Source organism: Cnephaeus nilssonii (assembly GCF_951640355.1).
Source record: "Cnephaeus nilssonii genome assembly, chromosome: 21".
Taxonomy (NCBI): domain Eukaryota; kingdom Metazoa; phylum Chordata; class Mammalia; order Chiroptera; family Vespertilionidae; genus Cnephaeus; species Cnephaeus nilssonii.
In genome coordinates this window covers 16,839,690-16,865,244 of record NC_137092.1, presented here as the reverse complement: position 1 = coordinate 16,865,244, position 25,555 = coordinate 16,839,690, and the positions used below count along the sequence as shown (strand labels likewise).

Below are 25,555 nucleotides of genomic sequence, written 5' to 3'. Positions count from 1 at the left end.
TAAGAAAAAAAAAACACACACAAGAAGTGTGGGATAGAAGTAAGACCAATTACTAGAGAACATACAGCAATTTATTTTTCTCATTTTCATGCCAATTCTGCATTCTAAGCCAATATGGTAATTTTTCAGTGTTTCTTCTTTCATTGGGTTCTTTCCAATTCCTTCTGAAATCATTACTAGCTCTTAACTCAAGAACTAGGAATACCCAAAGAACTTGATTCTTACTGATAATCTCATTGATCAGCACATCTGAGAAATGTACAGGCCAAGTAAGTAATATTTCTCCGTTTTTAGAATGAAGTGAGGCTCAGAAAAATTAAGCATCTTATCCAAAGTCACATAGCTAGATGCTACTGTTGCTTACTTCTTCTGACGTCAACTCCCTTGTTCCTCCCCTAAGTGTGGTAAACTTCAAAATTAGCCAAAATTGGCATTACACTGCATGTATAGTTGCCACATACAGCAAATAAAAATACAAGGCTCCAGTTAAATTCGAATTTCAGGTGATTTTTTTAATACAAGTATGTCCCATGTATTATATGACTAGGTGTCATATATTTTATCTCGCAACCCTAAACATGAGCAACCAACATCAGAGCAAGTTCCCCAAGGAATCCTCAGCCTGAAGTGTGGGGATTTTTGTATGAGAAGCCTTTCCAATTCATACTCACCGAGTACATTCATACCCACTAGTAGAACGCCTACCATTTGTTTTGAATAATCAGCCTGGGACAATATCATAGGGATATACAGATAATTCTACGAGGCAGAGGTGCACAGAAGCGAGAGGAAGAAGCCCACAACAGGCAATGTATGAAGGAGGAAGGCTTTCCTCGTTCACGTCCACCACACAGCCATCCCAGACTTTCGGTTTCGGTGCAGTGTTGATAGAAGAGCCAGTGTTGTGGAATGCTGAACAGTAGTTTAGGGCTATCGCACCCATATACTTTTCTGCCTCAGGAAGTAGCACAGAAAGTTAACGAGTCCTTATAGAAATTACGTGTCAAAGTCTGAAAATTAGCAGACACTTTCTATTTCTTCCAAAATTCACCCAAAGAAACCCTCTTGTGGAATCATGTAACAAATAAGAGAGCCACGAATAGCAGACAACTGGGAACAACATGAGAAATCTACCAACATCTGATTTTGTGTGTGTGGCTCTTTATCTTCCTGGAAGGCATCCTCTGGTTATTGATTCTCTCTTTTCTATCTATTACCTATTTGCGCGAGGCCAGTTTCTGGGCCCAGACCTCTAGGGAACAGTTTGTCCGAAGGGCACTTGCCTGACTCAGACTCTTTCTCAATATTCTGGTAACGCTGAACAAAATCCTCCACCTGCTCCTGGGAAAAGAGATCAGGCTCCACAAAGCTGAGGAGGGAGTAGAGCTCTTGGAGGCTGTTCTGGATGGGCGTACCGGTCAGCAGGAGATTGAAGACTACTGAGAACTCAAATACATAAAGAAATAAAGTAAAAAATCTGTAACACTGGCAAGCAAGGCAGAGTTAGCCATCACAACCTTTACCCGTATTAACAGAGATATAACTTAATGGAATGACCACAGGGACATGAAATCAAAAGGCTCAGGTTCTAGCTGCATACTATCTGTTTGACGTAGGAAATAACACCTCTTCGGTTTCAACTATTAAAAGGGGATAATAACTGTGATGGAGATACCATTGTAAGAATGTAAATAAAATCACTTTGTGAACTCTGAAGTACTACATGAGTATTCAACACGGTCATTATTATTCCATGTATGTGGGGATTCAAGCTATATTATCACCTATGTGGGGGAGTCCACTGAGGCATCAGAGGTACATAGCATATATTCATGCAGTTTGAGAAGCCCAAAGTTATAGCAGCAGGCCCCATTGCTATAAGCACAAACAAAATCTATACTAAAAGAATGTCCTTTATTAATTTTTTTTTATTGATTTCAGAGAGGAAGGGAGAGGGAGAGATAGAAACATCAATGATGAGAGAGAATCATCGATTGGCTGCCTCCTGCACAACCCACAATGGGATCAAGCCTGCAACCCAGGCATGAGCCCTTGACTGGAATCGAACCTGGGACCCCTCAGTCCGCAAGCCAACACTCTATCCACTGAGCCAAACCTGCTGAGGCTAAAAGAATCCTATATAATAAAAGGGTAATATGCAAATTGACCTTAATTGCAGAACTACCGGGAATGACTGGTCGCTATGATGTGCACTGACCACCAGGGGGCAGACGCTCAACGCAGGAGCTGCCCCCTGGTGGTCAGTGCGCTTCCACAGGGGGAGCACTGCTCAGCCAGAAGCCAGCTCATGGCTGCCCAGTGCAGTGGTGGTGGCGGGAGCCTCTCCCACCTCCACTGCAGCATTAAGGATGTTCAACTAATGGCTTAGGCCTGCTCCCCTGAGAGCTCCTGGGCTGCCAGAGGGATGTCTGACTGCCAGCTTAGGCCTGATCCCCCGGGGAGTGGGCCTAAGCTGGCAAGTGGACATCCCGAGGGGTCCTGGAACTCCGAGAGGGCACAGGCTGGGCTGAGGGACCGCCACCCCAAGTGCATGAATTTTCATGCACTGGGCCTCTAGTGTCCTTTTATAAAACTTTACAGTGCATCACATGTAACACATCAAGACTTCCGGATATTTCTAGACACAGGGTCATATACAGCCCAAAATGCAAAAAAAGTCTTTCCATTTTGAGCAAAGATGATAACACCAAGAATAAGTGACTAATGAAGTAAAAGTTTAGGAAAAACAGCAACAATAGACCTGATGGTCAAGCAAAAAACACCCTTGGACCTCACATTACCAAGAACATACACCATTTGAATTAAATAGCACAGCAAAATGGGATAGCCATATCCTATGTATGTGTATTGTTTTAATTTTTAAAATAGGTTATTATGCAAATATATGTTTGGGTATACAAGGATATGGTAGTAATAAATACCAAATGTTAATAAATACAGAGTAGAATATTTGGGGGGTTTTACTTTCATCTTGTCTTCATACATTTTGATTTGGGAGAAAGTCCTAAGAAGATACTGTTTTGTCATAAGAAAAGGTAATAGATGAATTAACACAATCATTAAAACTGACTTGAATATGTTTTGCTTTTTTTGGTAATCTTTGTGTGTGTGTGTGTGTGTGTGTGTTTCTGAAAACAGCACCCTAGAGAGGGAGGAGTTACAATAGTGCCCTCTTATGGACATTCTAAGAACAGCACCTTAGTAGGAATTCTGCCAGTCTGAGAAGAAATCCCTATTGATAGACCTAGAAGGCTCTCTTCCTCAGGGAAAAGTTGCATAGTGCTGTCTTGTGGACATTCTTAGAACAGCACCCTAGTAATGAATTCTACCAATCTGAAAACACAACACTATTTTTATTTATTTATTTAAATGTATTCTTATTGATTTTAGAGAGGAAGGACGAGGGAGAGAGATATAAAAACATCAATGATGAGAGAGACTCACTGATCGGCTGCCTCCTGCATGGCACTGGGGATGGAGTCTGCAACCTGGGCATGTGCCCTTGACTGGAATCGAACCCGGGACCCTTCAGTCCACAGGTCAATGCTCTATCCACTGAGCCACAGCAGCTAGGGCACAACACTATTTTTTTTTAAATCTTTATTGTCGCCAGGCCAAGGTAGCTCAGTGGTTGAGTGCTGACTTATGAACAAGGAGGTGTCAGTTCAATTCATGGTCAGGGCACATGCCCGGGTTGTGGGCTCCATTCCAGTAGGGGGCATGCAGGAGGCAGCTAATCAATGATTCTCTTTCATCATTGATGTTTCTATCTCTCTCCCCCCACTTCTTCTCTGAAATCAATAAAAAAAAAACAACTTATTGTTGAAAGTATTACATATGTCCCCTTTTCCCCCATTGACCCCCTTCCCCCCACTCCCGGCCTTCACCACCCCATTGTCTGTGCCCACGGGTTATGCGTAAGTGCATATAAGTTCTTTGGTTGGTCACCTCCCACCCACCCACCCTCCCCAGGCTTCCTTCCGAGATATTGTTTCTTTTTAAAATGTCTAATAGTGTCTACCCATTCATGCCTGATCTACTTTTAGGGCAAAGTTTTCAAAGTATTTCAAGTATGGGAACTGGCCAAAAATAAGTTTCCAATAACCAGATCAGATTTTTGCAATGTGTGTTCACCAGGCAAAAAAATGAGATGACCTAAGAGATATGAGGTCACAAAACCAAGGCTGTTGGTCACTACAATCAACTTACACTATCACATAAGTTAACATTTTTATTTAAAGTAATGTCTGTTTTGGCATCAAAACTTCTAAATGGGCAAAAAAAAATCCAGAGACAATTCATTTGTGTGTGTGTGTGTGTGTGTGTGTGTGTGTGTGTGTGTGTGTATTGTTAATCCTCTCACTCAAGGATATTTTTCCAATGATTTTTTTTTTTAAAGGGAGTGGAAGGGAGGGGGAGAGACCGAGAGAGAGAAACATGGATGTGGGAGAGACACACAGATTGGTTGCCTCCTGCACGCACCCTGACCAGGGCCAGGATCGAGCCTGCAACCAAGGTACGTGCCTTTGATTGGAATCAAACCCGCAACCCTTCAGTCCCTGGGCCAATGCTCTAACCACTGCACAACTGGCTAGGGCTATGTATAATATTTTGTAAACATTTTTGTGCAAAATATTTTACAAATATTTCCCATGTTATTAAATATTCTTCTACATAATTTTTCATGGTAACCTTACTTTGTAAATGTAGTATATGAATATAGCATAAATTATATAATCAATTACGTTTCACATTTAGGTTGTTTCCAACTTTTTATAAACAAGCTGAAAACAATATTAGGAAGGAGAATAAAAGCAGTAACCTCCCCACCTCTCAGCCCAATCAGTACTAGTAAATGTCTTTTTTCAACCAATGCGTTAACGGCAATTTAAACCTCACCTAAAAAGAATGCATGATGACAGAGAACAATTTCCTGACTTAATCGCTCTGAGGCCAGCCGCAGAACTTAGTGTCCCCACTCCAAACCTCGTGTTCTTTTACTATACCTGCTTTGCTTCTCCCCTTGCAAATCAGTAAACTAACTTGGTAGTTTATGAAACAGTCTCTTATAAGATTAGGCACCAGCACATGTAAACCTCTTGGGGAAGAAAGACACTGTTACAAGTCCCTAAAAAGAAGGCAAAGGACGATAAAGCAGAAAGGGACTCACCACAGGATAGCAATCTTGTGATTGAGCTAATAATGGACAGTGGCCACATCTGCATGAAAATGCTAAAAACTGTAACTTTTAGCCAATAAGTATAAAAATCCAGACTTCTCTTCAAATGACCTCTAAATTTATTAACTGATTACAGGACAGGGACCAAACCTCAATGATGGTCACAGAAATTCACACATGTGGTCTCATGAATGAACAAGCCTTTACTTGATGAAGGAGAAGGGCGCTTCATATGTACAAGCTGTTCCTGATCCTCAGGAGAGATGGCAAACCTCGGGCTATAATAACATTCCTCATCCACTTTGCCAGAATGAGGTCAGAGATCAAGAGAAGGAAATGAGACCAAGGGTGTCATACTCAAAAGTATGACTAAGACAAGAAAGACTGAGGGTAATATTCAATGGCATGTAATCAGTCTCTTTGTGACTCTATGTGAACTGCTAAACTTTTTAACAGGTATATGGGAAAGGGGGTACAATATATCAGATATATCTGCTATTGCAGACAGAAGAATTATAATAAACTTTTTAAAAGAAATTGCCCCTTGAAAGAGAGAGTTGAAACATTTCCAAAAATACAATGTATTTTATTGGTGTAGAAACTTATTCACTGGATAACCAAATGTTTGAAAACATCTCCTTTGTAAAAGACTAGAGGAAGAAGAAGTTAGGCCACATTAAGTACCTGCTTGTCACCCACAAAATGTTCATTCAGCTCTTCAGGAATGTGACTGAAAAAACGTTTCAACTTAATTGGCTCTATGCAAGCCTAAACTAATGTTTCTTATAAGGAAGTTATATTAAAAACTAAAACTATCCTGTGAGTTTACCTCTGAAAGTGTCTTATGCAGCAAGGAGCTTTGATTTTTCAACCTGTGAGCTTCATCCACAACAAGAACACTCCAATGGAAGCTGTGAGAGAAAAATCCAAGCTATCAGTTTTGTATAACTCAAACACGTATCTCACATTCAAAAGTCTTACCACACAACTGTGAGTATTGTTGGGAAGATGAATATTAATCCCATTCTATTAGAAACACACTCAAATTGCCTTCTTATCTGAGAGCCAACCATGTACATGTGACAATATCCAGATAAGGTACTTAAATAAAAGGAATTTTTCCCAAGATAGGAAAGAGCCAGAGACAGAAAGCAAAATGAAACATTTAGGACCACCTACTGTGTGCCAGTCACTGAGCTTGGCTCTTTATGTATGTTATTTAATCTACCAGAATAGGGTGAGTACAGCAAACCCTCGATTTTGCAGACCCTGATTTAATGGACTTCGGATTTAACAGACAGAATTTCCAGTCCATATGTCATATGTGAAAATTAACACCTTGTTAATTTTAAAATGCTTTTAACCAAGATTTGCTTATAATTAAATTAACAGGGGTTTGGGTGTTTTTTGTTTTGTTACTAATTCACTGTTACTATTAATAAATTTTAGCGAATAGGCCACGTGTTGGGGAAAAAACTGCAGTAATTTAGCCGATATAAATAAATATTACATATCTACAACTATAGTCTACATATTTAAATCCAAGAGTCACCACTCACAAACAATGTTCAGCATGTGATCACATGCACAGTAATTGGTTCTGTTGTCTCCTGGCGAGACTCTGCAGCAGTTTTAATGAAGTTCCGACATGTGCTAAGCCACACCTCAACTGTGCGCATTTGTTTACTTGTGGTGGCTGGTGAATGCACACATTTACTAGACCTATTCAGTATAAATTTAAAATTACAGTAATTTTATAGAAAACTTTTCTGTGAACTCAAACTTTTCATACATACTTAATTTCAAGTACACAAAATGTGTCAAATAAGTAAAAACAGATAAATGAACTGATTTGTCAATTTTTTATCATACGCATCTGGAAAACCTACTTTATGATATAACAGACTTTCAGCATTAAGGGACAACCCCTCCCCCTCCGCCCAAATTATTCCATTATTTCCAGGTTTTACTGTAGACATTTGTAGACACTATTGTGCTCATTTTACCAACAAGGAGACCGAAAGCTCAGAAAGACTAGGTGACTTGGTCAAGGTCATAGAGGTATTACGAGGCAGAGCTGAGATTCAGACTGAGAAGAAAACCGACAATGGTGTCACAATAGCTAAAATAATATGATGTTGAAATGAGGAAGTGGTGAATAGGACCAAATGTTATAGATGTCTGGAAGATACATCCACTGGCTGCCAGAGCACGTTTTGGAGCATAGTACGTTATAACAATTTCTCAAGAGGTTTCATTCAAACACTTCTGGGAAGCTGCTCACCCCACCACCCCCCAAACAATTCAAAATATTTTTTAAAAAATGTATGTCTGTGTATGTTTCCAGCTGCATTATTTAAAATAGAAAAAAATCATAATAGGTCCAATTATAAGTTATAAAATATTATACAGCATTTTAAATAATAAAGATGATTATGTTGCAATAAGATAGGCCTATATGACAACCAAAAAAGATATAAATATATCTTTTCACAAATGTGTAAACCACTCAAAAGATAATAAAGTGTAAGTTATAAGATTTCTTAACTCTTTATTTTGTTTGTAAACATTCGGTAATTCCATTGCATTAATTTATACTTAAAAAAACTAAATGTATATACAAGTAAGACAGCATATTGGAAAGATAGTGGGCATGGAAATAAAAATCCCTAAAAAGTTAGAACAAGATCTTGAGCCGAGGTTGGCCTTACAAAGAGGAAGCCCTCTTCCTCTGAGGCTGCAGTGAAAAATCAAGAAAATGGTACAGAAACAGACACCTAGTTCCATTCACTTTCTGAGAGTGGTCCAGGTGGAGAGAGACTGGGGGTCCAAAGAGAACACAGGAACTGGGATCATTCCCACTGGGAAGGATGAGCAAGGGATGCATTTAAGGATTACCAGGAACAAAGTCTAGCTGCAGTTGGACACTGGTCACAGATAAGGTGTGAACGTGGCCACAGTATAAAGCTGTGTGCCTGACTGAATTAGCATTCAAAACAGATTGGGTCCTATTCCCTTGTGAAGAACCAGATATTTAGGTTTTTACACAGCAAGTAGGCATCCAATAAAAGCTTGTTCAGTGCAACAGGCTACAGGGAGATGGATTGGGGCTCAGTAAAAGGAAGGAGGTAAAGGCACTCATCAAAAGACACGCTGAACGATATTCGTGGAAAGGAAGAGGTGGAGGAAATTCTAGCACTCAGAGATTGTATAAGTCTGTTGCCTATCATAAAAAAATTTTCCTATTTTTCTTATTGTTACATGCACAGTCTTAACTCCCCATAATAAACCTCATTAGGGCAGAGATTACATTACACTTCCCACGTATCCTCAAAGTGTGCAATATAGTAATACACAGTGTACCCTTGCCAAATACAGGTGGGGCAAAAGTCGGTTTACAGTCGTTTGCATAGAAAATAATGCAATAATTAGTAAATAAAAATATAAGAATAAACTGTTTCGTGTACCCACAACTGTAAACCTACTTTTGCCCACTCCTGTTATCAAAAGAACCTATCTGTGTTTTGGGGATTCATACTATGAGTCAACATTTACAAATGCCCCTTCATTTACTTAGGTTCTTCAATTCACCTGGAAGGGATTCAAGACAGATAATCTGACGTAGAAAGATTGTATTTCTGCTGAACAATGTGAAACTACAGTGTACCTACATCCTTTGAGAAGCACGCTTAAAAGAAAGCTCCACAGCACTAGTGCTGGGTCTGGGTGTCTAGCTCTTGTTTAATGTTTATTGTAACTGTTATCTACAATTTACTAGTGGATAGGTTACCTAACCTCATTTCCTCAGCTATCAAATAGATAATTTATATAAATAGAATAATTTATATAAAGTACTGAATAACATTTATGCCTCAATCTTTTCATTGTTTGAGATGCCCCGTATATTGCCTTGTATTATGGATATCTATATATTTTTTTATCCCTCTCCTGGAGCTAATGTCCTCTTAAAGGTAGCTCTATGGCTTACCTTCCTGGTATTTCTGATAACTCCCAGAACAGTATCATTCCAGAGGAGAAATCTTCAACAAATATTAAGTTGGATATTAATAAATAAACAAAAGAGAGGCAAAGCATATCCTCTCCTACAGAAAAATAAGGTCAAATGCTCACTTAAATGAAAAGTGAAACAAAATACTGGATGGAAGTCATTTTGAAATCTATGACTGAGCCTTTAGTATTTCAAAATAAGATGAAAAAAATTCAACTCTAAAGAACCTGACTGAGAAATAACATTTAAAATATTGATAAGCACTTTGAAAACAAAAGTTTCAGAATATTAAAGATGCAAATCCCCACCTAATCATGTCATAACTACACATGCAATGGAGAACGCGAAACTCTGTCAACATATATTCTTTTCTTATTTACCTAAAGTCTACCTCTTGTTTAATTTATACTGTAACTGTTATCTTGACCCTATACTGCAACATGTCAGCCTTATTATCAGGTGGTACTAAGAGTTAGATGTAAGTTTCCTGTACTTCATGAGCACATATGAAGCCTGAAAGCTAATTAATTAGAAGTCTTCTTAACACTCCCTTTCTAAAACGTTAATTTTGTAGGCTCAAATAAGTCACCTCCTATATTATAGGAAAATCTCCAAACAGCAGTCTTGAAGGTGTCTATGCAAGTTGCAATTGAAAGAATCTAGTATCTGTTCACCTCCTATCAGGCACACCTTATTTCATTTCATCCTCACAACAGCCATCCAAGTTAAGAGAGTTAATCATCCCCATTTTACACATGAAGAGTCTGAGGTTCATGGAGATTAAGTAACTAACCCAAGGACATACAATCTAGGGAGCTAGACTGTAGGACTCCTGCAATGCCTCCTATCCTATATAATAAAAGCGTAGTATGCAAATTGTCCCCTCAATCGGGAGTTCTTCCAGGAGTTCGACCAGGGCATGGGGCCAGCTGGGGGAAGGGAGGGAGGCCCTGGCCAGCAGCCAGCAGCCGCTAGAGACCCTACCAGTGCACGAATTTCACGCACTGGGCCTCTAGTTTGTAAATAAGACTCATGGAAGACATGCAGGAAAGAAGAAAAAACATGAGTATCATGATACATTTAACACAATTTCTGAAGAAATGCAACATACTCACGATCTTAGAAATGCGGCATCTTTCAAAGAAATCTGAAAATTTAAGGAAAATACATTATAAAGGCTGGTACTAGTATAACTCTGAGATTAATAAGAGTTAAGTCTTATTCATTTACTAAGTAAAACGAGTTATGAACATAATTTCTAAGTAGCACTAACTTAGACATGCAAAAGGGAGGCCTGAGTAAGTCCTGCTTACAGTGAGTGACCTGGTCTTAGCATGAAGAACAAGGTCTTAAAAGAGACAGGAACTAAGTGTCCACCATTCCCATCCTCAAGTAACAGAGACCATGCCTAAGCCCACAAACCCTTTCCCCTGCCTGCCTGTCTGCCACCTATTCATCAATCAAGAAGCAGCTCAAGCCCTGGCCGGTTTGGCTCAGTGGATAGAGCGTCCGCCTGCAGACTGAAAGGTCCCAGGTTCGATTCCGGTCAAGGGCATGTACCTTGGTTGCAGGCACATCCCCAGTAGGGGGTGTGCAGGAGGCAGCTGATCAATGTTCCTCTCTCATCGATGTTTCTAACTCTCTTATCCCTCTCCCTTTCTCTCTGTAAAAAAATCAATAAAATATATATATTTTTTTTTTTTTAAAAGAAGAAGCAGCTAAGTGCCACCTCCCTGGGAAGCCTTCCCCTTCACTTTATTGGTCACACCCCGGCACTGAGAATCTAATCGAAGTAGACTGTCCCAGAAAAAATGTGTGTTCTCAAAAATCATTAAACATAATTCCAATGGATTTTACAACTTCTAGGGTCCCAAGTTAAGAGTTCTTGCTGTAGAGGAACAAATGGTACCTCATAAGTAGTCAGCAACACATGAAAACATGGCTTCTGTTTTAGGTCTGGCTGTAGGCTGGCTCTCTCCTCTTTGTCACCTGTATATGTTACACAGGAAAGACCTGGAGCAAATCTGAATCCAAGAAAAGAAGTAGATGAACACAAACACAGAGCCATGGGGAAGGGCACGCCTATCTGGAAAAGCACATTTCATGGGAGGACTGCAGATGGGCAGGCCTCAGGATGCCCTGCAATCAGAAAGAGGCCTGGGACTCTGCAATCCTATGCAGAGTAATGGATAAGTTCTTGTGTAAATAGGGGTAGGGTCTGGTGAACATCTAAAAAAAGGGTCTTGTGCTAACTGTAAAAACAAAATGTTTTTCCCATATGGGTTACTCCATATGTCACTATGAAAAAGATGGTTTCTCCTTTAGTTCAGCAAAATGTACTAAAGATGAGGACTGACCTTCAAATTGCCAAATAGTAACAATAACATGGGACCCTCCTCCCATCCAGATCCTCAGTCTTTATCTACATTACCTCAGGTTAGAGTTTTCTGGAAAAACATACACTCACGGTTTAGGGCAATTTGTTGTTTTATCACAGTTCTCATATCACTCAGAAAAAAAAAACCTGAATCAATGCAAAAAATAAAATTTCAGCTACATCTGCTCTGTACCTTTCTATCTCTTCTTTCCAGTTGCTCAACACAGACAAGGGACAAAGAATCAGAAATGGTCCTTCATCATTTAATCTTCCTGCCAAGTAAATGAAGAGAGCAATAGTCTGAAACAGAAAAAGAAGGCAGTTTTGATTAATTTCATATGAGAAACGACCATAAAGTTCCCACAACCTTATAGAGAACACAAACTCTTACAGAACACTTGGTTTACAAAAAATAATATGCACATTAGGAGAGTCATCCATTCCTGGAGTGAAATCATGTAAGCTTCAAAATAATTGCCAAAGAAATCTATGGCACTCAATTATATCAACAGTTAACAAGCAATGGTGCTCAATATTTATGCAATTGAACCTCTAATGCAAAAAAAATTTAAAAATTATATGTATGTATATATATCAGGAAAGACCACAGAAATCAATGAAAACAATGCAAAGAATGTACAAGAGATCAGGAATACTCTGAAAACATACAGCAAGTGTCAGGGTATGACTGTGAAAATGACCAACCACGTGGTGGCCTCTGCTGCTTACCAGCTTCTCTTTCCTCCCTAACTTGCTCCCTCCTCTCTGTATTGATAGAGCACCTTCTATTTGCTAGGCTACTATTCGGAGCTCTGGTATATAACAGTGAACAAAATAGATAAAACTACTAGCTCTCCTGGAATAGAAATTCTAGTGTAAAAAAACAAAACAAAACAATAAGTAACGCCTCATAAGCTTAAGTAGGGGTATAAAATGAAAATTTTTGTAAAGCCAAATAGGCCTACTAAAGGATATGGTTGTACAAATTTTGACTAGAAAAGTTTCTTTAGAAGCTTGCTGTGATATACAGAGAAAATAGCTTTCTTTTATAAAACAAAAAGTCTGAGAAGCCTCCATCCCCAAATGCTAAACTGTTTCTGAAAAAAATCTATCCTAAGGATACAATCCAAAATACTGAGAAAGCAAATTCCCAAAGGTGTTCACACTGAGGTTAATTTAAGTAGCACAACAAAAAAAGGAACTCATCATTCCTCATCTTTAGGACATTTAAGTAAATTATGATCAATTCTCTTGAAGGAATATTAAGTAGCCAATAAAAATAATCATTGGGGAGAATAGAAATGGAAATGACAGTGTTAGATTACTAAAATACAAACTATAAATGCACTATAATTTCAACCATTGTAAAACATACACTACTATTTATGGTTATGATTAGAGTTCTGTGGTTATGGTTTGGTAGTTGTTGTTTTTTTAACTGAAATTACATTAATTTTATAATAGAAGTAATTTTCTTCTTTAATTACCTATCACTTTCCAATCCAGATTGTGCTCAGAAAAATCATACTTACTTATGGATTAAAACCACTCTGTCTAGCTTTTGCTGAGGATACTATCCCTAGACTATGTCCTACCATTACATGTACAAGGCATTTTGGAAAGCATAGGGTATCTCTCCTGCACTTCTCTAACATGCTAGAAAAATGACAAGTGGCCCTCTCCTCACTGAGGAAGGGAAATTAATATCCGAAGTGATCCAGCTAACTTAATTGGTTAGAGTATTGCTAAGGAAGACAGAAACAATTTCATCCCTGAGACAGGTATATTTGCTTTACAAGAGAAAAACCCTGCCCAATAACTAAAATAAGGGTAGTGATGAAGCATCCATCTTATATAAAAACTGCTGTTTGAAATTTTAACCCTGATATTTTGGCTTCTGTAAACACTTGCTTGCTAAATAACAAGGAAAATAAGACTACTCCCATTCCAGAGAGGCCGTGGACTATGCCCCAGACAGAGGTGTCTGTGCTGACACCAGGCCAGGCCTGGAGATAGGGTCTCATGGCCCCTTCCCAGCACGTAGGCCTTCTTTCCCAGAAGGCCCTGAAGTCTCCTTCCAAATTTGGGAGACAAAAGAGCTAGGAAAAGTATAAATAGAAAAGGTTTCCTCCATGTGGGGGGGCCCAGAATTTGAAAGGCACATCTTTCTCTGGCCCTGCCCTTAATAAAATGTAACTCCCTTTCTCTAAGCATGGCTTGGTTTTTTTTCCGGTCTTCTATAACAAGTGACACAGTTCAAAACTGTCCCGATTAGAAACGTCAGCTCCAACATCAGAATCTCTAAATAAAGGTTCAGGCGTTTCCCCACCCAATATAAAAATGCATACCAGCAACGAAAGATAGAAATGAGTTGTAAGAAGGTATTTCAGTGAAGGTGAGACCACCCTGCAGGGTCAGTGGAGACCACGTGGGGAGCCAGTCCTCTCACCTTCAACCAGAGGTTACGTGACATACCTGGCAGGTCTTACCCAGGCCCATCTCATCTCCCAGGATGCAGCCATTCTGACAATGGAAGCGCTGGGCTAGCCAGTTGACTCCCTCCAGTTGATAAGAGCGTAGGTTTATCCCTAGAAATAAAAAACACAGCAAGTCCAAACAGCAAATATTTCAACACACACACAGGCTATATTCTAAGACTTCAACTGAAGGATATGGCCTAACTCCCTATAACCCCAACATTACTGGCCATATCCTCTGGTGGGAAGTTAGAAATATGTAAACATTTGCTGACTTCCAAACTGCTTTTTCAGCAGATTTAGTCACCATTATATTCAAAGCCCAATATTATGGGATCCACACGACCGATAAGAAAGTCAGCTGGGGCCTGACTCTCATGCCAGTGTCCATTCTAGGAAATGAGGCTGCAATCCACATGGAGCTTCTGCTGTCTCTCTTCTCTCCCTTGGGGAAAGAATATACAATTTCAGAAAATAGCTACATCTTGGGAGAAGGGGAGACCCCACTCATACTACTATTAACACAACTATAATTTTCTGGTTTGAACTTTAAAAAGAAACTAGGCCATATATAATAATTGTAGAACATTTGGGAAAAAATAAGTTCTTTTTATTAAGCACTTATTAAATAGTAGGGAGAGTAGTAAACACTTTAAGTTACCTCCTTTAATACTTATAACAATCCCATGTAGTAGGTATTATCTCCACTTTGTAGGTTAGAAAATTCAACGAATCAAAGAAGACTAAAATGTGAAAGACCAAAATGGCTTCTGGGAAGATGGAGATTTTCTTTTCACCATTCTTCCTGCTAACGCAACTAAAAATCCTGAATGTTACAATAAAAAACCACACGTAAGTCAACTCTGAAGACTTGGGAGGTGAAAAAATTAACAACCCAGAAATGCCTGGACTTCTACCCCTAGGAGATCCTAATGAGCCCTCTGCAATACCACCCTCGAAAGCGGTGTCATCGGAGGCCTTGTGGAGACCCGGGACCTTTATCATTGTCCAGAGGAAAGGAGACTACCCTACAGTGTCAGTGGAGGCCAACTGGGGAGCCATAGCTCACCCTCATCGAGGGGTAAGGGGGCGCCCCCTCCCTATCCAGAGGCTGAAAGGTTTGATCTGCGTTGACTTTAGGGAAGGAAGGGCTAGGAAAAGTAAGAGGGGCAGTTGTGTGCGGTGATGAACTGACAAAAGCTTGGATGCACATTTTAAAACACAGCAGGAGGGAGGAGGGAGGGGAGGGAGTTTGCCGGGGTAATTCTCCAAGAACTGCGCATGCACCGTAAACTAAGAAACCTGGAGCTGGGAGCCGAGTTCTGACAGTTTCACAGAACTAACGACGGAAACCCCAAGAACGGGCCTGCAAACCCACCGGCACAGAAACTGTAAACCCCAGCCCGGGGGCGTCGGGACACCCGCCGCCTCTGCAGAGGAAGGTCTTCCCGTTAGGACGAGGCCCCACCAGGCGCCCCCTCCCCTGGGCCGCGCCGGGTGCGCGGAATCCCTCTCCAGCTGCGTCCGCCAGCCCCGCGCCCCGCGCCGGCGGGAAGGGCCACCTGGCCCCGGAGGGGCTCCGGTCCGCCCAGCGCCGCTGCAGGTGCGGGAAGGGAAGGGAGGGAAGGTGCTGAGTCCGCAGGAAAACAGCCCACAGGACGGTCCCCTCGCGGCGCCCAGCACCGTCCGCGGCGCGGGGTCCTGACCGGGGAGAAGCCGGTCCCGGCGAGCAGTCGGGCGGGCGGAAGTTCGCCCGGGGCCACTGACCTGTCAGGCCCCACTGCCTTAACTCCTGCTCCTGCACACGCGCCCCCGCCCGCGCCGCCTCGGCTCGGCTCCGGCTCTGAAGGGTCTGTAAGAAGCCGGGCATGCCGCCCTGGCGGGTCGCGGCGTCCGCGCGCTTCTCCATCCGCCCGGAGAGTTCCGCCGCGCGTCGCCCCGCGTCGCCTCACGCGCTTCCTTCCCGACGCAAATGGGTCCACCCGCCGCCAGAGGGCGCGTCCAGCGCTGAGTTCCGGATGCGAGCGCGGTTCCGGGCGACCCTTCAGACTCCTCGGGGTTCCCTGCAGCTGGTGCACGCGGGGCCGCTGGATGCGCGCTCCTGTGCTCCTGGTTGTGCTTACGCGCGCTCTGAACATCAATAATCAGCGACCGGCGGCCTGAAGCCGCGCCCCCAGAGGTCAGCATGTGCTGGTCATTCACTTACCCGAGTTGACTGCCCTCTGCCAGGTGCTCTGGGGCTGTAGCGTTCAATCAGACATCGTCCCTGCTGCCCTCCAGCGATTCACGGCGAGATGGTAAAGGCCTGAGTGCTTTCAGCTTACGCTAATAATACATTCGTTTCGGCCCTGAAATCTTATTTACTTCCTGCTGATTGTAGGCCATAGTTAGGAACCCCTCAAGGGTAGTCAAGGCACCAAAGCTTGTGCTACAATGGGTTTCTCAAGTGAATTATGGGGAGCAAACTGAAGCAATGTGTTGTTAGATTCGGGGTCACCAAGACTCAATATTAGCTTTGAGTGGATTTATGATGTAGTAATTTATGATTAGTAGTGTATCCCCAATACAAATATTATAATAACCAGGTAGCTGCATTTATTGATGCAGTTAGAGGCTCTGCCCTAAGGCCTTAACATGTGTTTATTTTCTCATTTAACCCGCATAATAACCCTATAATTGTCCCCACATTACAGATGAGGAAACTGTGAGTGTAATTGGCAAAGCTGGAACAGGAACCATGATATTCTCTGGATAATGAAATTAGAATACTGTTCTCACTTACATTCATCTTGATGCTTCTGTCTTCAGTAAACTCAGACTAAAGTTGCACTTCACCCCATCCTCACCTACCCTCAAAATAAAAGGGAGAAATTAGCTGTGAGCTACAAAAGAAATGACTTTGGGTTGATGTCTAAAACCTCAAAAACAAAGCACTGTTTTGTGAAGCTAATTTTGTGTCTTGAGTCATTTTGTAAATACTGATTGAGCATTTACCATGTGCCACGTGCTCTTTCAGCACTGGAGAGAGAGGCCACTAGTCACAAACTTAATTTAAGTAAATCAGATTAAGCTTGTATTTCAAAATGGAGGAGACAAGCAATAAACAAATGAAAACCCAGTAGTGATCAATGTTAAGAAGAAAGAGAAACAGAGTCATATAATAGGGCTACATTGATTCTCCTACTTGGGTGTTTTCTCAAAACCTTAAGATAGATTTATATCCTTTGCTGGCTTCTCTTGAGGGGCTTCTGTCCTAAGTGGCTGTTGTAAATGGATTATGAGTCCTGGTGTCTGGATTGGACTTACTTTCTCCCCTCAAGACTTTGTGGGTAGACATCTACTAAAGCACCAATATTAACCGCCCGCCACTCAAACAAACGGGTGTTTATTATTATCAACTTAACATACATTTGTTTTAGCATTATACTAGAGATGGGGCCCTAGCTGTAAGCTAAGTGTTCTGTTGGTATATTGAGTCTGGCATCTAAAATACAGCTAAGTGCCCGGTCAGTGTGGCTCAGTGTTTGAGTGTCGACCCATGAACCAGAGGATCACGGTTCAATTCCCAGTCAGGGCACATGCCTGGGTTGCGGGCTTGATCCCCAGTAGGGAGCATGCAGGAGGCAGCCGATTGATGATTCTCTCTCATCATTGATGTATATGTGTCTCTCTCTCTCCTTTCCTCTCTCTAAATTCAATAAAAACATTTTAAAAAATAAGTAAATAAAAATAAAATACAGCTAAGAGAAGTAGCTGAGAAACTCCAAGTCAGTTAGTGAGATGATGCCTCAAGAGTTTTATTTGGATGCTGTATGAAAAGAGTATATAGAAAGGGTCAAGGTAAAAGCAGGGAGACCCTGTAGGAGACTACTGTGGGAGTCTGGGCAAGAGATGATAGTTGTTGGGCCAACATGGTGGAGTGGAGGTTTGAGTAGTGGTCAGATATTAGATATATTGCTAAGGAAGAACCTGTAAGATACCCTAATTGAGCATCTGAGAGAAGTAGAGAAATAAAGGATGATTTCAGGGATTTGACCTGAGTAAATAGTAGAATAGTTTCCATTTATGAATGGGGGAAGACTGAGAATGAGGAGTTTTGAGGAACATCAAGAATTCATTTTTGGACAGAGTAGCATAAAAAAGTTATTAGATATCCAAGTGGAGATGGTGAATAATCAAATAGATTAATTTGAAGTTCAGGGGGAAAATATATAAATATGGAAGTCATGATTATAGAATGGACCTTACACCTTGGTGCTAGATGGTATACCCTAAGTGAGGACAAGAATTATAAAAGAGACAAAGCCTTGGACACTAAAATAATATTTAGAAGTCAAGAAAATGAGGAAGAACCAGCAGAAGAGACTAAGAGCAGCTTATGTGATAATATGAGAAGCAAGAGTGTGGTGTCCCTGAAGCCAAATGATGAGGAGTTACAAAAAGAAGGGAACCAATTCCAGCATGTAATAATTACAAGAGTTCCGTCAAAAGGTTGATGGGACTTGGGAGGCTCAACAAGGGTGAGCCACATATGTAGTTTACCTGTTGGAAACGGCTAAGGCTAAAGGGCACTTCCCCCAAACCTGAATAGGATTGTTAGCTGCCAGACAGCTCAGGGCACTTTATTGCCTCCTGTTGGCCAAACACCTGAACAGCTGTAGGCTATTCCCCAAACTGATAATGCTTCTGTATTCTATCCTTTGATACCTTACCCTTTGAAGTGTATATTTCCACCTTGCCTTAGGATAAATCGTGTGAATAAAAGCAGGGTCCTGAGTGAAGGAGGAGAGTCTTCAGTTCCTTTAGCTGAAGCTCCTCTGACCCCCAATGCCTTTCAAAATTATCTTTCGTCTTTGGACTCCTTCTTGAATCTACGCATCAGCCCCTTTCTCCAGAATGCAGAACCCTTTGTAAGGCTGGGGAAAGAACCCCGGCAGAGTGGATTGTCTGTGTCAAATATAAAGATAGGGTAGAGAAATAACCACTGGGTTGGGTAATGTGGTAGTCATTCACGACCTCAACAAGAACAATTTCTGTATATTGTGGAATAAAAAGCCTGATAGGAATGGATTTTAAAAAGAGAATAGGAAGAAAGAAAGTAGAGGCAGAATGTCTCACAACTCTTTCAAAGAGTTTTGCTATAAAAGGGAGCAGCATACTGGGAGCAGTAACTGAAAGGGGATATAGAGCTAATGGGAGGTCTGGAGGACAGATGTGACTGCTGCCAGACCTGTCAGCTGGACCCAGGCCAGAACAGAGATTGCTTAACACACACACACCCCGCTTAGAATCTGTCTGATCATAATTGATATTCATTCTGCACCTCCCCTGTCTCCCTCTATATGCCGGTCCCTGGTCATTGTCCTGACCAGATCAAGCATGTAATTTCCTATATATGGTATCATTACTATCCCCCCTTTTACCTTCTATAATTCTTTGATGCCTATCAAATGGTACAGAGACCCGTTTTGTCTTGTAGGTCACCCAAGACACACCTCATATGTAAGTTTACCTTCATAAACTCTACCACTTATGAAACTGGAGTGGCCGGCCTCTTTCCTCAGTTTTTCCACGCCCTCTGCTTATGGAGGTAGTTTTTACATTCTTGGGAATTTTCCCTGGGTCTGCATGTACTAACAGGAGAATTATTTGGTTTCCACATCGTTGATATTAGAGCATGTTGAATGCTCATACGAACAATCCAGTAGAGAGAAAAACTGATGCTGCAGGAGTGCTGCCCTTGAGTGAGCAGAGGTGTGGCCAATGCACAAGTGGTGGGGTTGGCCTAGGTAGGACAACAGACAGTCAGTCTACAGACAGTCATGCACTAGAACATGTAGAGGCCAGAGTTGGTGGTGAGTGTAAGTATGTGGAAGATCTCTTCTCATTGTTTTAGTTGTCTAAGTGAAATAAGAAATAAGGTCATGCCCTAGCCGGTTTGGCTCACTGGATGGAGCGTCGGCCTGGGGACTAAAGGGTCCCAGGTTCGATTCCGGTCAAGGGCATGTACCTTGGTTGAGGGCACATCCCCAGTAGGGTGTGTGCAGGAGGCAGCTGATCGATGCTTCTCTCTCATCAATGTTTCTAACTCTTGATCCCTCTTCCTTCCTCTCTGTAAAAAAATCAATAGAATATATTTTTTAAAGAAGAAACAAGGTCATCAGATGAGCTTGAGGAAGGAGAAGGAGTTTTTGGAGGTTCAAAGAGGGAAAGGTGTGAAATAGCTGTCTGGGGAAAGGGGAGAGTGAAATGATTAGAGAAATATGGCAGCAAGGGACACTTGAAGTTTATGGTCATGAGACCAGTCAGCATGGTGTGTGTTAGTTGCAGGAGGGGAATAGTTAAAGAACTGGATCTTACCAGGGTTGGATTTTTGCTAGATGAATACAGCAGAGAGTGATTACATTGACCATATATCCAGTGTCTAGAACAGAAGTGAACAGGGCAGGTAAGGTCCCTGCATTTATGGAGGTTAGATTCTAGTGATGGGGACAGACAAAAAGGAAGGGGCCAAAAAATAAGTTATCAGTATTAGTATTAGTGCTAATAAGATAATAAAACAGTGTGATGAGCTTAAGAACAGGGCTGGGATGCAGATCATGATGAGTTGAAAAGCATGACACTAAGAAAATGACATTTGAGCTAAGATCTGAATGATAATCAGGAAGAAGAATGTTCAAGGCAGAGACTGGAAGGGTATAGACATTGAGGCAGAGTTAGCAAGGGAGTAATAGATTTTTCAATTGGTGAAGGCACACTTGAGGGGACTTGTCACTGATTGGATATAGGGCTGAGAGAAAGAGAAATGTTGAGATTGACTAGCATAGCTTTGGATAACTGGGTGGATATTGATACCACCACTGAGACAGAGAATACAGGAGATAAAATATAGTAATTTCACTGTTAGGATAGGTTGAATTTGTACCTAAACAGTGACTGGCACATAGTATGCACTCAGTAAGTATTGTTGAATGTTTGAATGAGGTGTCTGTTGAGCAATTCTGAAGTCCAGACCTGACTATTATAACCTCACTGTACAGAGAGGACATTTCAGAGTTGGACAAACCAAGGCACCAAAAGTTTAGGCAACTCGTCCAATTTTTCCAGTGAGCCAATGTTAGCTGCCAGAAGAGCGTCTAACCCCAACTCCTTTTCATTCTTTGTCCAGGTTATATAATCATGGTGTTAATATTAATTCTTTATTTTATAACTTCACTGAGAGGGTACACACCTGGCAACAGCAACTGAATAAGATTAACGGTAATCATATCAGGCTAATGATAGGCCTTCGTCTCTGCCAATCCCATCAAAGCAAGCATGAGGAAGCACAGACTGGCGAACAAGTGTGTTTGCTATCCATTATGTCCCTGACCTGGTGGGTAAAAGGAGGATTCCAGCTGGCAACATCTACTAGCAGTAGGTTAGATAGGGAGCTTGAGTAAAAGCTGTGGCCATGGGTGAAAATTTGTACAAACCTCTTTGTGAGTACATGAACTTAGACCTTTGGGTGCAGGTTAGGATTAGGTCAGTGCCCTGTGGTGGAGAAATCACTGTACTGGAATGAAAGAGAGTTGAGTTTTTTTCTCCCAAAAAAAGGAAAAACCATATTTTGACATTTGACATAATTATACATTTTTAGCATTAAATCACACATTAATTTAAAATGCAGAAAACCAGGGAAATATATTTAAAAAAGAGTGCCCCTTTAAATATATAAACAAAGTAAGTCTGCTTTATAGGACTCTTACTCAGTCTCATCAGAAAATTGCCAATCCCTCTTATACCAAAGGTAATGTTTTAACACTAGGATATTATCAAGTAATCTTGGAGGACAAAATCCAAGATTGTAAACTATCAGCTGTGCACCAAGATTTGCCCACAGTTCTGTTTATTTTCCTTAACTAATGCCTTTTGACTATCAATATGCCTTGCCACCAAATTAGTGACACCCAATTTTATTCTTTCTGTTTTTAAAAAATATATTTTTATTGATTTCAGAGAGAAAAGGAGAGGGAGAGACAGATAGAAACATCAATGATGAGAGAGAATCATTGATTGGCTGCCTCCTGCATGCTCCACACTGGGGACAGAACACGCAGCCTGGACATGTGCCGTGACTGGGGATCAAACCCTGACCTCCTGGTTCATAGGTCAGGACTCATCCACTAAGCCACGCCTGCCAGGAATCCACCTAGTTAATCCCAAGCTTTTGAGTTTGCCAGTTAACTTTTGTGACATATTTCCACAGAAGGAGCAGGACATCTCAATAAGGAAACCATGAAGCTAAATGTTTCTATTGACTTAGTCTACAATGAAATATTGCTAAACAATGTGATCTTGCTCCCAGGGGCTCTGAGCCTAAGATCTCTCTCCTCCTCTGGTTGGCAAGATCCCAAAGCCATATTAGCCTTTTATTATATAGGATTTCCCACTTTTCCTATAGCTAGACATCTCTAGTACACTCATATATTCCAATTTACAAATAACTCGTTTATAAGTTAAAATTCTGATCTGTAAAATGATTATGTTAAGATAATCTCTTCAGAATTTCATTTTTAAAAGAGACTATTATAGTATAGGTTCACATATGTAACTGAAAGCTTTTATGAAATATACCAGTCTTTTAAAAGTTACAGGTCCAAAAAATAAAAGTTACAGGTCCACTGTACCTATGAGTTTGTTTCTGTTTGTTCATTTATTTTATTTTGTAGATTCCACATATAGGTGAACCATATGGTATTTGCCTTTGTCTGACTTATTTCACTTAGCAAAATACCATCTAGGTCCATTCATGTTTTCACAAATGGTTAGAGTTCATTCTTTTTTTTTATAGCCATTTTGACAGGTGTGAGGTAATATCTCATTGTGTGTTTTTTTTAAATATATTTTATTGATTTTTTACAGAGAGGAAGGGAGAGGGATAGAGAGTTAGAAACATCGATGAGAGAGAAACATCAATCAGCTGCCTCCTGCACACTCCCCACTGGGTATGTGCCTGCAACCAAGGTACATGCCCTTGATCAAAATCAAACCTGGGACCTTTAAGTCTGTAGGCCGAGGGCTCTATCCACTGAGCCAAATTGGTTAGGGCTCATTGTGGTTTTGATTTACATTTCTCTGATTATTGACATTGAACATCTTTTCATGTGTCTATTGGAAATGTGTACTCAGGTCCTCTGCCAATCCTATCTAATAAAAGAGCAGTATGCAAATTAACCATCACTCTGCTACACCACAAGCCATGCCCACCAGCCAATCAGGAGCAAGTATGCAAATTAACCCAACCAAAATGGCTGCAGCCACAGAGAGAGCAGGAGGCTTGGGTTCCCCTGGCAATGGAGGAAGCCAAGATTTCTGCACACCCTGGCTGGCCCAGGCCTCCGCTTAAGGCTACAAAGTTTCAACTATAGAAGATAAATAAATCCCAACAAATATGGCTGCGATTACAGAGCAAGCATGAGGCTTGGCTCCGCTCAAGGCTACAAAGTTTCAATTATAGAAGATAAATAAGTCCCAGATACCAGGGCCTCTGCTTGGGTCACCGGGGGGAAGTGGCCGGCCTGCAAACCACCACAGGCCCCTCGCCCAGGCTGCCCCACGCCCCAAGGGGAACCCCCACCGTGATCTGGGACACACTTCAGGGCAAACCAGCCGGCCCCCACCCATGTACCAGGCCTCTATCCTAGCTATTAAAAGAGTAATATGCAAACTGACCATCATGCCAACACACAAGATGGCTGCCCCCATGTGGACACAAGATGGCTGCCACAAGATGGCCAGCATGGAAGGGCAGTTGGGAGGGACCAGGTCTACAAGGGAGGGCAGTTGTGGGCGATCAGGCCAGCAGGAGAGGGCAGTTGGGAGGGACCAGGCCTAAAAGGGAGGGCAGTTGGGGGCAATCAAGCATGCAGGGGAGGGCAGTTAGGGGGGACCCAGGCCTGCAGGGGAGAGCAGTTGGGGGTGACCAGGCCTGCAGGGGAGGGCAGTTAGTGGTGAACAGGACTGCAAGGGAGGGCAGTTATGGGTGACTAGGCATGCAGGGGAGGGCAGTTAGGGGCAAACAGGCTGGCAGGGGAGCAGTTAGGCATCAATCAGGCTGGCAGGGGAGTGGTTAGGGGGTGATCAGGCTGGCAGGCAGATGTGGTTAGGGTCAATCAGGAAGGCAGGCAGGTGAGCAGTTGGGAGCCAGAAGTACTGGATTGTGAGAGGGATGCCAGATTGGAGAGGGTGCAGGCTGGGCTGAGGGACACACCCCCATGCACAAATTTCATGCATGGGCCTCTAGTTTTTAAATAAGACTGATGATTATCATATTGGAGGGGGTTAGAGGTTGAAAAAGGTAAGTGGATTAAGAGTAAAAATTGGCAGCATAGGGAATATAGTTAATATTGCAATAACTATGTATGGTACTAGACTTCTCAGGGGATCACTTCATAAGTTGTATAACTGCCTAAACACTATGCTGAAAAAACAAATAAACACTATGCTATATACCTGAAACAAATATAGTAATGAATGTCAACTATAATTGAAAGAAAAAAATTTTAAGTCCAAGAGTAGCTAGGACTAAGCAAAAAAAGTTATAGGTACAAAGAATATTAAAATTACATAATAGTAATAGTTATTAGGGTTGGAAAATTGCTGTAAAAAGCAAAATTAAACATTCAATAGTACAAACAAAATAGCAGTTTACTTATCTCTTATGTAACAGTCTAAGTAGATCCAGATTAGAAAATCCAGTCATTTCAGGACCCAATATGTGATTTCCAAAGTTATCTATGGATATCACTATTTCACGCTACAGGAAAAGAGAAAGAGGAGAACTCTAGGATAAACCATTACCTTTAAACCGGTTAGGTAGGACTTGCCTATGTTACCTCTTCTTATATTCCTCAGTGAGAACTTAATCATATGGGCATACATGGCTGCAAGGGGAACTGGGAAATACAGTTCCTATTGGGCAGTCCCATCCCCGCAACTTAATAGGGTTGGAAAATTGCTGTAAAAAGCAAAATTAAACATTCAATAGTACAAACAAAATAGCAGTTTACTTATCTCTTACATAACAGTCTAAGTAGATCCAGATTAGAAAATCCAGTCATTTATGCTGTATAAGGAGAACAGATTTTAGTGAACAGCTAGCAGTGTCTGCCACTCCTCTAACCATGAAAATTCTATGTTCATCTTTTTCTTGATATGCTCATCCCACCCATTCAGTTACTACACCGAGCTCACATTTGGGGATCTCTAGGTGACTTGCAATTATCTGCCTCCAATTCAGATGAGGCTCCTTGTGGTCCAGCAATTCATTAGCTGAAAGGAAGTCACGTACCTTCTCTAGCGCCCAATAAACCATGGACTAATAGAAACAGGATAGTTGTAGTAGATGTGGTTGTTCTTAAGTGGTGCTTGGCCCTCCTACTACCATACATCTTGGGGAGGGATAGAATGAGAAGCTAATTTTTCTGAAATCTCAAGGAAGATACTTTTTT

At 41.5% G+C, this 25,555-nt stretch overlaps 1 protein-coding gene across 2 annotated transcripts in view; it reads right to left on the bottom strand.

Moving 5' to 3' along the window:
• Positions 1 to 16,909, bottom strand: part of CHD1L (chromodomain helicase DNA binding protein 1 like) — a 46,391-nt gene extending 29,482 nt beyond the window's left edge. Inside the window, exons 1-7 of one of the 2 annotated variants that reach the window (XM_079760515.1) lie at positions 16,846 to 16,909; positions 14,062 to 14,174; positions 11,780 to 11,886; positions 11,119 to 11,233; positions 10,325 to 10,356; positions 6,030 to 6,111; positions 1,284 to 1,446 (exon numbers count right to left, since the gene is read on the bottom strand). In XM_079760515.1, the coding sequence (XP_079616641.1) occupies positions 1,284 to 1,446; positions 6,030 to 6,111; positions 10,325 to 10,356; positions 11,119 to 11,233; positions 11,780 to 11,886; positions 14,062 to 14,085 (523 nt within the window). In that variant the 5' untranslated portion in view covers positions 14,086 to 14,174; positions 16,846 to 16,909. Of the gene's footprint in view, positions 1 to 1,283; positions 1,447 to 6,029; positions 6,112 to 10,324; positions 10,357 to 11,118; positions 11,234 to 11,779; positions 11,887 to 14,061; positions 14,175 to 15,830; positions 16,799 to 16,845 lie in introns of those variants that run through there. The other variant, XM_079760514.1, reaches the window with a different exon arrangement.
• Positions 16,910 to 25,555: the final 8,646 nt, after the last annotated feature.